At 44.5% G+C, this 14520-nt stretch overlaps 1 protein-coding gene across 2 annotated transcripts in view; it reads left to right on the top strand.

Annotated features, from left to right (window-relative positions):
- The first annotated feature begins 4633 nt into the window (after nt 1-4633).
- The window catches only part of PPP2R1B (protein phosphatase 2 scaffold subunit Abeta), a 34424-nt gene continuing 24537 nt past the window's right edge, over nt 4634-14520 (top strand). Inside the window, exons 1-5 of one of the 2 annotated variants that reach the window (XM_066244417.1) lie at nt 4634-4766; nt 5538-5628; nt 6016-6116; nt 11551-11783; nt 12070-12106. In XM_066244417.1, coding sequence (XP_066100514.1) covers nt 4653-4766; nt 5538-5628; nt 6016-6116; nt 11551-11783; nt 12070-12106 — 576 coding nt within the window. In that variant the 5' untranslated portion in view covers nt 4634-4652. Of the gene's footprint in view, nt 4767-5537; nt 5629-6015; nt 6117-11550; nt 11784-12069; nt 12218-14520 lie in introns of both variants that reach the window. The other variant, XM_066244408.1, reaches the window with a different exon arrangement.

The raw sequence follows: 14520 nt of genomic DNA, 5'->3' as shown, positions 1-14520 counted from the left end.
GTAACCAGACAGGAAACCAGAGGTAGTTAGCTCCATTTTATTGGGAGTTAGGGGGTGGGAGGTGGGACTGAGGCATAGAGAGAGGTAGGTTACAATGAGTCACAGACAGAGGTGGGAACTGAAGTCCAGAATTGATGACTGTCAAACCAGATAAGTTTCTGTGGCCTCTTTTCTCAACTTATAATTTCATATTTAATTATAGTTATTCCTTAGGTGTCCGATTAATTGTGCTTGGGTAAGCAAAGCATATTTGAGTTTTAAGCAAAATAGTATAGCATCAGTGTCCTAATTTTGTTTAGCATATCAAGGGTTGTTTAAACTTGAGCTAACTTCTAGACGATGACATGTATGGAACTGACTTTTTTTTTTTTTAGTGAGAAAGACAGTGATAGAGAGAGCGACAGATAGGGACAGAAAGGGAGAGAGATGAGAAGCTTCAATTCTTTGTTGTGGCACCTTAGTTGTTCATTGATTGCTTCTCATATGTGCCTTGACCCAGGGGCTCCAGCAGAGCTAGTGACCCCTTGCTCAAGCCAGTCACCTTGGGCTTCAAGCCAGCGACCATCGGGTCATGTCTATGATCCCACACTCAAGCCAGCGACCCCTTGCTCAAGCTGGTGAGCCCGTGCTCAAGCCAGTGAACTTGGGGTTTATGAACCTGGGTCGTCCGATGCTCTATCCACTGCGCCACTGCCTGGTCAGGCTGGAACTGACTTAATGTGCTCTCTTTGCCCCTACTTCCTTTAGCATTTCTGAAAACTTTTTACATAAAGTGTATATGGGAACAGATTTTTTTCCCTCTTTGATCTTTTTATTGGTAAAATACTTAATCAAAACATCTTAGTCCTCTGTTTCTCAAACTTGAACTGTATTTGGATCCATTTCTTTTTTTTTTTAAAGCTTTATTTTTATTTTTTTTCCAGAGACAGATTGAGAGTCAGAGAGAGGGATAGATAGGGGCAGACAGACAGGAACAGAGAGAGATGAGAAGTATCAATCATCAGTTTTTTGTTGTGGCACTTTAGTTGTTCATTGATTGCTTTCTCATATGTGCCTTGCCTTCAGCAGACCGAGTAATCCCTTGCTTGAGCCAGTGACCTTGGGTCCAAGCTGGTGAGCTTTTTGCTCAAGCCAGATGAGCCCGCGCTCAAGCTGGCGACCTCTGGGTCTCGAACCTGGGTCCTCCGCATCCCAATCTGACGCTCTATCCACTGCACCACCTCCTGGTCAGATTGGATCCATTTCTAAAGGCAAAAAATAACCTTGGAAAATCTCAGTCAACTTAAATTATTTTTATTACAACATTTCTTAAATTTACAAATATAAAGTAGAAATATAATGTTCTTTTATTTATAGTTCTTATATAACTAAAACACCAAAAATAGATTTACAAATGAAATACAAATGAAACCACAAAACTAACACAATTTCTATTGACATAAGTAATTTAATATAATATGATGTGTTTTGCTGAGACTGAATTATCCCTTGTACTGTATGATATTGCCTTAGAATGCTCAGCTTCTTCTGAGTTCAATGTGTCACCATGCAACCTATGAAGCCTCTATATTCTCACTACTTTTTTTGTGTGTGTGTGTGACAGAGACAGAGAGAGGGAAAGATAGGGACAGGCAGATAGGAAAGAAGAGAGATGAGAAGCATCAATTCTTTGTTGCAGCACCTCAGTTGTTCATTGATTGCTTTCTCATATGTTCCTTGACCAGGGGGCTACAGCTGACCGAGGGACCCCTTCCTCAAGCCAGTGATCTTGGGCTCAGCTGGTGAGCCTTGCTCAAACCAGATGAGCCCATGCTCAAGCTGGCGACCTTGGGGTTTTGAACCTGGGTCCTCCGTGACCCAGTCCAATACTCTGTTCACTGTGCCACCGCCTAGTCAGGCCTCACTACTTTTCTGTTAGCGCTCCTGCAACAGTACAGTCATATGATGTCACTTGGCTTTCATTTTTGTGCATGAAAACACTATTTTCTTTTTAAATCTACTTCTGTTCTTTTTCTTATCACTGAAACACACATGTAAATGTAGGTGCTGAAATTGCATGGCAACACAGGGTTATAAAGTGGTCATTCGAATAATCCAGACTATGTATTTAGGTGGCCAGGTTTTTTACAATGAAAAGGAGAACAAAAATAAATTGAAGAAAACAATATCGTAAATAAAAGAAACATTTTATTCATTGCAACAATACAATATAATATAAATGCATAATAAAAACATTTGTAATATTTTATATTATAATTATGCTTACATACCTTTTTTTTTTTTTTTTTACAGAGACAGAGAGAGTCAGTGAGAGGGATAGATAGGGACAGACAGACAGGAACGGAGAGAGATGAGAAGCATCAATCATTAGTTTTTTGTTTCGACACCTTAGTTCATTGATTGCTTTCTCATATGTGCCTTGACCGTGGGCCTTCAGCAGACCGAGTAATCCCTTGCTCGAGCCAGTGACCTTGAGTCCAAGCTGGTGAGCTTTGCTCAAACCAGATGAGCCTGCGCTCAAGCTGGTGATCTTGGGGTCTTGAACCTGGGTCCTTCGCATCCTAGTCCAACGCTCTATCCACTGCGCCACCGCCTGGTCAGGCTATGCCTATTAATTTTTAATAATAATTATAAGAAAAAAGTACTCATTTAGATACAAATACGGCACATCACACACAATGGATCGACTCTGCATCGATCGAATATGGACATTTACAAATTAGTCTTCTAATATCATAAAGGAGACATGTAGGAGGACACTTTCCGAGGGAGGATGGAACTTACAAGAGCAGGACTGTCCTCCCTAAAGGAGGACAAATTGGTCACCTTAATATGCAAATCTAAAAACACTGTCAAAATGAAAACAAAATTAAAAGTCTGGAGAATGCATCCACAGACTTAATTTGAGAAATACTGTTCACTTCTATTGGTTCCCAAACTCTCACTATTGTCAAACTCCCTATTGTGTTTACTTCCAGGAACCCCATGTTTGGGGAAAAAAGTCTTCTAAATTGCATTTATTAATATTTTTACATTTTACTTATAAGACATAGAATTCTCATTTTGTTTGCTTATTTATTTAGAATTCTCATTTTAGAGCTTGTGATCACCTTATATAAATAGTTACCACTCTAAGCTGCTTATAGTCCAAAAGAAACAGAAAAGACCAGACATAGTTATTCTGTGCTGTCCTAACAAAGGTAAATTAAAACTTTCCATTAAATTTTGTAAGAAGGAGTCATACCCTCCCCTCCTCCCACCGCTGCTTTTGAAGACTCAGAGTTCAGGGGGCTAGTTTGGCCGTTCTTGTGCAAGCGGACTAGCCAGGCACTCCATTCAGTTTGGAAGGATTCAAGCTTGCCCTACTTTTGCTTCATTGTTGTACTTCTAAGCATGTTAAAGACCTAAAAAATAGGAGGAAGAAAATACAACAGAAGGCATCATTCCAGTCCCAAACTGAAAAGAAACACAAACAAGAAAGCAGCATGTTTTCAACAGCTTGCGCGCAGGAAGCGGCAAATAATATTGACTGGGGAGTTTGGACAGCTCTGCTCTCTTCTCGCACCGCCCGCGCGGTTGGTCTTCGAGCAGAAGACAGATACTGTACACGGTTTTGGCTTCCAGGCCCGGAAGAGGTGGGGGTTCTATGAACGTTTGAGGCTGCTAGGGAAATGAGGGCTGAACAACCAGTGGCTAAGGGCCAGGTAGAGGTCAGGGGAGGCGCTAAATCTTTTTCCTCCTGGCCTTGGGCATAAGGTCTCCCTGAGTGCTAAGAGGTCACACAGCACATGTTGTAAAGTGCCAGAGTTATAGAATATTAATATTTTAGGAATTTAATGAACATTTTATTAATTTGGGCTAGGTGTGCAGAAAGATTTTGTGAGTGTGATTAGCATAAGACCCAAGATATCATTGTGCTGTAAATGCAGAAAGAGGAAGGAGACTTGGATTCCCTGACTTTCCCCATACCTTTGGAGGAAGGGTCAATGGCTAGCCAGGTGTAGGGAGAAAATAATTAAATCTTAGGCGGATGGATCATTTGCAGGCATTTGTTCCCATGGAAACCACCCGCTTCTCCTGAAAGCATGTAATTAATGTCTGTATCTGTAAACAAAAGGTATAAACTTATGCCATGATGTCAGGTTTTCTCCCCTCCCATGTATAATCAGGAGTATATAAACAGCCCCTGAACTGTTTTGGGGGGCTGCACAATTTGGGTCTGTTGCCCTGTGTCAGCCGTACGCAGCGGCATATTTAATAAATTTCCTCCTTTAATAAAACTTTTCAAAAACTTAATTTGGACTACGTGCCTCTACAAACACCCGCGGATTTGTGGATTTAGTTACTTTACAACATACAGACCGCCCAGGTAGGTCCAGACCAGGCAGGATGAATCTCTGCCCCTGCTTCCTTCAGCAGCGAAAGGGAGGCGGGGTTTCATTCACTTCTCCAGACCACCCTTCTTCTGGAGTTGGGACTTTCAGTTCCTGCAGCAGGGTCCCGGCGGAGGCCCCCACCAACCCGCAGGGGATCGGCTTTCCCACCTGCGCAGGGCCTGAGCGCAGGCCACCGCCCAGCAAGTCAGGGCTCGGGGCGGGGCCGGGCTCGGGGCGGGGCTGGCGGCCGAGAGCAGGAGGAGGAGGAGAAGAAACATGGCGGTTGCGGCGGTACCCGGGACCGGTCAGGGCACAGCGGGCGGAGATGGAGACGATTCGCTTTATCCGATCGCGGTTTTAATTGACGAACTCCGCAATGAGGACGTGCAGGTACTGGAGTAAGGTCGGGAATAGGAGGCGGGCTCCGGCGGGCGCGTGGTTGGACGGGGTAAGGCCGACGCAGACGGGGAGGGGATTGAAGGAGATGGATTGGAGCAGAAACTTGAGGGGAAGGAAGGGAGGGACCGGTGAGGGGTTCGACCCGATCCTCCGGGGGTCGCTCCAGCACCCTCCTCCGGACCCCCGTGGCGTCAGCCTGGCGGCCCACCGGGCGGCTGTGGGAGTACCCGCCTCTCGCTTGGATGCTCTTCCGGCGCGGGCGGGTGGTCCCTGCGGAGGAGCGGGTTGCGGGTGTGCGGGGTGTTGGGGTGTGTGTGGGGGCGGGAGGGGGCCGAGGGGGTGCCGGGCTGGGGGTGTCGGGGTTGTAGGGAGTGTGGGGAGCGGGCTGTGGGGGGCCCTCCGAAGTGCAGTGAGTGAGGCCTCCCTGGAGCATGGACACCGGCTGGGCTCGTTGGGTGGACGACGGAGCTGGAGCATCGGCTTCAGAGCTGCCAGCGAGCTCTTCTTAAATTGCGTCACTTTCCCATGGCACCTGTTCTCCATTCATTTCTCTAATGGGCCCTTCAGTTTCTCCTGAGAAACCTTTCTTTGGCCGATGAAGCCACATTACTCGCTCCCGAGTGACCTCACAGAGCGCAATCGGAAAGGAAACTTTTCCTCATTCTCCCCAGCGTGTCACTGTCTCACCAGTTCACACCTTTTGTCTCTGGTCTAAATCACTCCTCTTTCTTCATTGTGTCCTTAACACTCTCTATGTTACAGCTCCGTCTCAACAGCATTAAGAAGTTATCCACCATCGCTCTCGCGCTTGGAGTGGAGAGGACACGCACGGAACTGCTGCCATTCCTTACTGGTGTGTGAGGCTCCGTTTAAGGCAGAGGCGTCAGGTGTCCCAGTTGCGTTCAAAACTTGGTTTTTTAGAATTTGGTGTCCACAGTATTGAGTGCTAAGCTGAACCTGGTGCTTTTGTGCAAAAGAAACAGGATGGAGCACATTGTCATGTGGCCAGATTTGTAAACATATTAAGTGTGTAGCTAATAGGAGAGTGATCGATACGGAATTATGAGTTTCTAATTCACTCTGAAACAGATCTAGGAAGAATGTTGATGGAGAATAAAGCACTGTTAGGGTAGTGATAGAACTGTCTAGTACACACTGAATCTGTCCTTAGTTTTGTTTAAGTGTCCAGCTCTGGGCTAGCTGTCCTTGTTGATCAATCCTGGGTTGTTGTCATTTGCAGATACAATTTATGATGAAGATGAGGTCCTGTTAGCTCTCGCTGAGCAGCTGGGAAGTTTCACCAGCCTGGTAGGAGGTCCTGACTTCGCCCACTGTTTGCTGGTGAGTATCTTCTGCCTGCCCTCCTTTTAGAACTTTTGCAGTATAAATGGTTCATTGTTTGGAGATAGACACAGCAGCATTCTTTATGCAGATCTTTTTATGAATAGTCCCAGTTTTAGCTGTGGAGAGAACAAGTAGTGTAGGCACTTTTGATTCAGTTCACTCATTCTTATTTTTTCTGACTGCATATAAGAACTTTTTTCTCGTTCCTTGTCTTGTCTGCCTTTGTAGACTTATTTGTTAGTTTTGAGGTTGGGAGAAGAAGGATTTGATTATATTTGTCTATGGTCCCCGTCCCCCCCAAATTGGAAATCTTAATTCTCATCTTAGCAATGCTATGACTTTGGAAACATTAAAATATATGTATCAGCTTTCTGTCTTTGACTGTAAGCATAACTTTCACTTTTGGCTTAGTGTGTGAATTTGATGAGTTCAATTTAGTTGGCAACGATTATTTATTTATTTATTTTTAACAGAGAGAGAGAGAGAGAGAGAGAGAGAGAGAGAGAGATAGACAGGGACAAACAGACAGGAACGGAGAGATGAGAAGCATCAATCATTAGTTTTTTGTTGCGCTTTTCAACACCTTAGTTGTTCATTGATTGCTTTCTCATATGTGCCTTGACTGTGGGCCTTCAGCAGACCAAGTAACCCCTTGCTCGAGCCAGTGACCTTGGGTCCAAGCTGGTGAGCTTTTGCTCAAACCAGATGAGCCCATGCTCAAGCTGGCGACCTTGAGGTCTCGAACCTGGGTCCTTGGCATCCCAGTCCAATGCTCTATCCACTGCGCCACCACCTTGTCAGACGAGTTGGCAATATTTAGGAGCCTGCTGTATTAGACACTGAAGTTACCACCTTGATGTTAAAAGAAGAACAGTGGGAATGGAATGAAGTCTCTGTCCTTATATATCAACAGATAGTTACTATACAGGTGTAGATAGTAAAGTAGAAGCCCGTACAAGATACCTAAGTAATTGGAGAAAGGGATTGACCCAGAGTGACCAGGGAAAACCTCTTGGGAGATTACTTCTGAATTAGGTTTTGAAGGATGACTAGGAATTCAACAGTTGGACAAGATAGAGATGTCTTCCTAAACGCTTATGTGCTGTCCGTATGATGCTTGTTCTTATGATTTCTGTCTCTGTCTTCAACCTTTCCATCGAATTACAGATACAGATTATATTGTAGAAGATATATATCTGTTTGTCTCTTTCTATATCTATCTGCCTGTGATTTTTCTACTTGGATATCAAACAGGCATTTCAAATTTAACATGCTTAAAACATAACTCAATTTTCTCTCCACAATATGCCTTGCACGTAGTTGTCCATCTCAGTAAATGGTATCACCATCTACAGTTACACAAGCCAAAATACCTAGAAGACATTTTTGATTCTTTTTCCCTCATTTTCCAAATTTAGTCCATTAGTAAAACTCTTGTAGATTCTATATGTGTTCCAAATCAGCCCACCTTTTTCCATCCCTACTAGCTGCTACCTGGCTTGTCTTTCCTCTGTCTTTCCAGACCACTTGACCTTTCCTCTGTTACTGCAGTACCTTCCTAACTAGGTGCCTTTCGCTCTCGCCTTCCACCCCACCCTTCCAGTTCACTCTTCATCCCGCAGATGGGTCACTGTCTGTGGTGGCCCTTGAAGATCCATATACTACTGCAGCTTATATCTTCGTTAACAGAACCTTGCCTTAAGACTGTTGTCCTAAATATTCCCTGTAATAAAGTGCTCTTTTGAGCTTCGTATGACAGCTTCCTGTCATTCAGATACCAACTTCAGTGTGTCTACTCAGAGGCCTTCCCTGAGCACCCAACTTGAAACTGTCTCCCAGTCACCTCTTATTACAGCACCCTATTCTTTTTATTTTTAACTTTTATTTTTTTAAAAAGATTTTATTTACTCATTGTAAAGCCAGTGGCCGCGGCCACCATCACAGCAGCTTGGCCCATGCAGGTTCGCATTGGATTTGGACAGTCAGTAAAGAAACAATGGAGCCAAAAGCTGATGAGCCATCATCTTTAACCCTAGGCTGCACCCGGCAGGCAAGTAAAAACACACACTAGGCTCCAAAACCCACTCATTCAGTGCTCACAAAGCCACTGACTTATCCAAGTTTCCTAGAATCAAAGGTTTCTAGCTCACCAGACTTATTTACCTCTGTTCCCCATCTCCTTCCTTCTCCCTGCACAAACTCTGCACAAACTGGCTTCTCCCTCAGCATCCACCATCTTGGCTGCTTCTCTTGGCCTCCTCTACATGGCCTTTCTCTGCTCTCCTCTCTAATACTAATCTCAGGAACTGAGAGAGCAAGCTCCCATTCTACCCCCATTTTATAGTGTAGAAATCAAAACCTTTAATCCAATATACAAAACAGGGAAGTCTCTAATACAAAGTCACTTATTTGAGTCATGATGGGATTGTACCACCCCACATCAAAAAGGGTGGGAAAGGCTTAGTCCTAAAACCAAGCCCCAGCTACAAGCAACTTGCCTGCCCATAGCCCGTCCCCAACACACATTAATATCACCTGGGCGACAGGCTTCCATGTGAGCAGTGCCATCTTTATATTTTATCTGCCCAACAATCCACCCCTATGCTCACTTTACTACCCACAGTCTACAACACCAGCATACCTGTGCAAGGAAATTAGGCACATTACATAAATTACAACAACATGGCAAATCATACAATTTTAACAATTACATGGTACATTTCACCAATATCTGAGCACTTTGCCAAAAGCGCAAAATGTCCTTGGCCGCCTTCTAGCCTTGGTAAAAACTTCCCGGGGCAGGGGAGTGCTTCCAGCAAAGCTGCCCCCCATCCCCATCAGGGTATTTCACATTGTCCAAAATCCATAAGTCTATCCAACAAAGGAGCCAGTGCCTATTCTGGTCGTAGTCCAGGAAATCAGTCCATGCACATGGGGTGTCAGTCACCTCCCTCATCTCTGCCATCCTGACAGGTCTTACACTGTCCCAAGGAGGAGCACGAGGCAATGGCAGTCAGCATTTCCATCTCTGCTCTGGAGAGCATGATGGCAGCCACCCCTATGTCCCCAAATCGCAGACCTACCAGGGACATAGCAAGTATTCCTTGCTGCTGGGCTCTCACTTTCTGGAGACTGCAGATTGCAACTCCACCCCGATTCTCCTCATCCTCCAAAGAGGAACTGGAAACACCAGTTCCCGTTGCCAGTCTCGAGCCCTGGGCCGCCGCAGCCTTCTGCTACACAGACCTTGCAGCTCCAGACCCAGCCTCAGCTTCAGCCTCAGCCCCAGCCTCCTGCCGCTGCTGGCTCTCCACAGTGTACAGGGCAATCTGCAACTCACGAACCTGTGATTCCTTCTCCAGTATCTGCTCAATTTCCAAACAAGTCTTGCGAACCTGGTCGGCCTGCTCTGGTGCTTGCTTCAGCTCCAGGGTCAGCATCTCTTTCTCCCATGTTTGCTGCAGCTCCTTCCACTGCTTGGTTTGCAGGTCCCGGGCAGCCTCTTCCACAGAGCTCTTGGTTTCCTCACACATGGCTGTGAAAGTCAGCCAGCCTACGGTCCCCAAAAGGACAGCCATGGGGAACCATAACAGCAGCCAGTCCTCTACTCCACCACTCAAAGGTGGTGGCAGCTCCTTGCTGATCTGTATCGAATCCTGCCACAGACTACGCCAAATGTGAAGCCAGTAGCCAGGGCCACTATCACAGCAGCCTGGCTCATGCAGGTTCACGTTGGATTCGGACAGTTGGTAATGAAACAGTGGAGCCAAAAGCTGATGGGCCATCATCTTTAATCCTAGCTTGCACCTGGCGGGCAAGTAAAAACACACTGGGCTCCAAAACCCACTCACATTCAGTGCTCACAAAGCTACTGACTTATCCGAGTTTCCTAGAATCAAAGGTTTCTAGCTCACCAGACTTATTCACCTCTGTTCCCCATCTCCTTCCTTCTCTTGCACAAACTCTGCACAAACTGGCTTCTCCCTCAGCACTCCACCATCTTGGCTGCTTCTCCTGGCCTCCTCCACGTGGCCTTTCTCTGCTCTGCTCTCTAATGCTAATCTCAGGAACCGAGAGCTACATCACCCTATTCTTATTCTTTGCAGGCTGCTCATCACCATGTAATTATGTTCTTGATAAATTTGTTGTCTTCCTCCATTAGAATACAAACTCCACCAGAACAAGGAACCTGTTTTCCTCAGTGCTAAAATATAACAACCCTTCATTGAAAGAGCTTGGATGCAGGTTGTGTTGCTGGAGTGTAAAGAGTTGGGCTGGCGTAGGCAGGAGTGGTGGTCGGAGGGCAGTAGGGAAAGGGTGTGGAGAAATAGGCAGTTTGAATAAAGAGAAAATGCATGCAGTTTTCAAGAACTTGCCTTATCTTGTAGTAGTGATAGAGATTATACAATGATACTGCATGAGAGAAGGTCGGAAGGGATGGGCAGATCATAAAAGACCTTCACAAGTAAGGAAACTGTCTTTTCAAAGGGTTTCTGAAATCCCTCTTATGAAAGCTGTGTACTTTCTACCTTTGTGTATCAATTTTCGAAATGGATGAAGTAGACATGCTTCTTTCCATTGACATACTATAATTGTTTCACTCTTTTGGTTAGTTTTACATGTGGGTTTTGTAGAGCTGACCAAATTTAGCTCATGGAGCTTGATGGCATATGCTGAATCTACCTGACCAAATACAAACCCAGCAAGGACCAAATTCAGAGTACCACCCACTTTAGCTTTTCACTAGGCGATGTCACTTATGGTTCTGAGACTGGACCAGCCCCTTTGATCTTTCTGTTTCTAAAACTGCAAGCAAGGATTACTAACATCTCTGTACTCTTGTGTTGTTGCAAACTCTTGCAATATGTCTGGTTCATGGATGTATTCTGAAAAAAGTGATTTTGTACTCAGCCTTTTTTTATAGGTTGGATAAGTTGATGGTGTGGAGCAGTGGACAAGGTTGCTTATGTCTCTAGGAATACTCCAAAGGCCAGGGACTCAGTGGCCTGATGAGATGTCATCGTGCTATTGTGGTGCCCAATGCAGATCATGTTTTTGTACTTATTCCTGAGGAAGATGCCTGGTCCTATTGATCCTGTCTGAACTTGCCTACATAGCTTTTAAACCTAATGATTCAGCTCTCAATAATATAATATTGTGTTGAGTCTCTTCCACTGTGTCATTTGTAAACGCCATCTGGGAGTCACCATCTGGGACCTGAGATCTTGGCTGTCCTACAGAAGTCAGGTCTTCAGGTTGGGTGCACCATATGTTATCACTGTGTGAACTGAAAGTAACCATTTGGTGTGATGTCGTTAACATTCTGGTTACATGTACCACCTGCCTTCTGTCACTCTAAAAGGTGATGATAATCTGTATCTAACCTGATTCAGTAGGTTTTTCTTCTCTGGTTTTCCCTTTGGTGTTTCAGCCTCCTTTGGAAAGTCTGGCGACCGTGGAAGAGACTGTGGTTCGAGCCAAGGCTGTGGAGTCCCTGAGGCAGATCTCGCAGGAGCATACTCCCGTTGCTCTGGAAGCCCATTTTGTACCCCTGGTGAAACGCCTTGCGAGTGGGGATTGGTTCACTTCTCGCACATCTGCGTGTGGTCTGTTCAGCGTCTGCTATCCCAGGGCTTCAAATGCTGTCAAAGCAGAGATTAGACAGTAAGATATAGTATTTTTTTTAGTTATTTGGGATTATTGGGAAATTATAGCTGACAGTTTACACAGTACTCTGTTACCAGTGAGTGACTGTTATTAGGATGACATCACTTTTTATTGTCCAGTTGAATATACCAGTGTTTTATCCTTGTTTCTTCCATGAATAGAAGCCTAGTCACGATATTTGTAGAAGAAAACCTCTAAAATGCCTTGCTGTGTGTGTTCTTGTTGGGGGTGTTTAATTAATGGTATTTGATAGGAAGTACCTTCATTGTTGTATTTGCTCCAGGCACTTCCGTTCCTTGTGCTCAGATGACACACCAATGGTACGACGTGCTGCTGCTTCCAAATTAGGTGAATTTGCCAAAGTTTTAGAATTAGATAGTGTGAAAAGTGAAATTGTTCCACTGTTCACTAATCTAGCTTCAGATGAGCAGGTAAGTTAACTCTTATTGTTTATGGTACACATATGCTCCTCTCCCCAACATTTAAAAAATTTTTTCCATTGATTAGAGAGAAATAAAGTGGGAAAGAGTGGGGGGGTGGTGAGCGAGAGAGAAGCATGCATTTCTTGTTCCATTTAGTTGTGTACTCATTGGTTGGTTTTTGTATGTGTTCCGACGAGGGATGGAATCCATGACCTTGGTGCACTGGGACAATGCTATATCTACCAAAACACCAGCCAGGGCCCTCTCCTCTGATATTTTAAGAATTTCTTTGGGCAGTTTGGTTCTCATGTTAGACTTCTTTTTGAAAAATTAGTACTTAATTCTGGCCTTGGTAATATTTAATATGACTCATTTTCAGTGATTATATTTCTTTCCTGAACAGACCATGATTTTCTCTTACATTGACAGTTTTATAGAAGAGGGAAGTCAGAGGAAATGGGTTACATAATTAGAAAGATTACAGCTGCATTAAGGGGTAACATACTGTTGTGTATTGAAGAGGCTAGAGTGTAGGGTTTCTTTTCTAGGTGCAAGGAGAATACACCTAAATGTTAAATAGGAGTGTGATGATATAATTTAATTTATGCTCTTAAAGGTTCGTTCTAGCTTCTGAGTGGAAACTAAATTGCAAGGTAGGGGGTGAAAGTAGAGACAGGAGGACCAGTTAGGGCAGTGGTTGGCAAACTCATCAGTCAACAGTGCCAAATAGCAACAGTACAACGATTGAAATTTCTTTTGAGAGCCACATTTTTTAAACTTAAACTATATAGGTAGGTACATTCCTTATCGAGGTAGCACCCACACCTGGTATTTTGTGGAAGAGCCACACTCAAGGGGCCAAAGAGCCGCATGTGGCTCACGAGTCACAGTTTGCCAACCAGGGAGTTAGGCTGATAAAATCATCTAGGCAAGACATTTTGGTGAGCTGGGAACTCTAGTGCAGATGACGGAACAGGGACACAGGTGTGAAGGGGGTGCTGGTGGACCAAGACTGGGTTAGGTGAGAGGAAACGGCATGGAGAAGATGGTGATTTTTGGCCTCATCGGCTGGGTGCTGGATGGTGTCATTGCTGAGTGGGAGGAAATTCTGGGAGGAGCAGCTATAGGGGAGAGTCAGGAGTCCGGGAAGAGAAGTAACTAGTCAATTTAACATATTTATTGGAATATTTTTCCATAGATGATAGTAGTCCCTTGACTTAGCATCAGTTTTGGAATCCCAAAATAGCTATAGCTACTACCAGGAACCTAGTTCTGCCTTTTTTAGCCTGTTCATTTGGGTAGAGGAGTGTCTTAGGCAGGGGTCCCCAAAGTTTTTACACAGGGGGCCAGTTCACTGTCCCTCAGACCATTGGAGGGCCGGACTATAAAAAAACTATGAACAAATTCCTATGCACACTGCACATATATCTTATTTTAAAGTAAAAAAAACAAAACGGGAACAAATACGATATTTAAAATAAAGAACAAGTAAATTTAAATCAACAAACTGACCAATATTTCAATGGGAACTATGCTCCTCTCACTGACCACCAATGAAAGAGGTACCCTTCCAGAAGTGCGGCGGGGGCCGGATAAATGGCCTCAGGGGGTTGCTTGTGGCCCGCGGGCTGTAGTTTGGGGACCCCTGGTCTTAGGCATATAGTAAGTTATTGTTGATCTACAATTTTTAAAATTTTTAGTATTTTGGAAAGTTGGAGACACTATGATCTTTTGTGTGTATATACATGTTTATGTATGCTATATATGTATATAAAGTATGTAGTTATTTATGAAATTTTGTCCTGTTTCTCTTGGGTGCTCATGTTTACATATTTATGACTTCCAAATCTATAGTACCAATTCCTGATTTCTCAGTGACTTGTCTAGTTGTATATTTACACTTGCTCAAAAGATGTCACACTGATGTGTGACAGTTCACATTAGGGAAGCTGAGGTCATCAATCCAGTAGCTTCTACTTTGTTCTTGCTGTGTTTTTCTTTCTTTCTGTTTGTTTTTGACAGAGACAGAGAGTCAGAGAGAGGGACAGACAGGGACAGGGAAAGTCAAAAGGGAGAGAGATGGGAAGCATTAATTCTTTTTTTTGTTTGTTTGTATTTTTTGAAGTGAGAAGCGGGGAGGCCGACAGACTCCCACATGCGCCCAACTGGGATCCACCGGGCATGCCACCAGGGGTGATGCTCTGCCCATCTGGGGGGTGTTGCTCCGCTGCAATCAGAGCCATTCTAGCACCTGAGGTGGAGGCCATGGAGCCATCCTCAGAGCCTGGGCCAACTTTGCTCCAGTGGAGCCT

Source organism: Saccopteryx bilineata, chromosome 1, assembly GCF_036850765.1.
Source record: "Saccopteryx bilineata isolate mSacBil1 chromosome 1, mSacBil1_pri_phased_curated, whole genome shotgun sequence".
Lineage (NCBI taxonomy): Eukaryota > Metazoa > Chordata > Mammalia > Chiroptera > Emballonuridae > Saccopteryx > Saccopteryx bilineata.
This window is presented reverse-complemented; position numbering and strand designations above follow the sequence as displayed.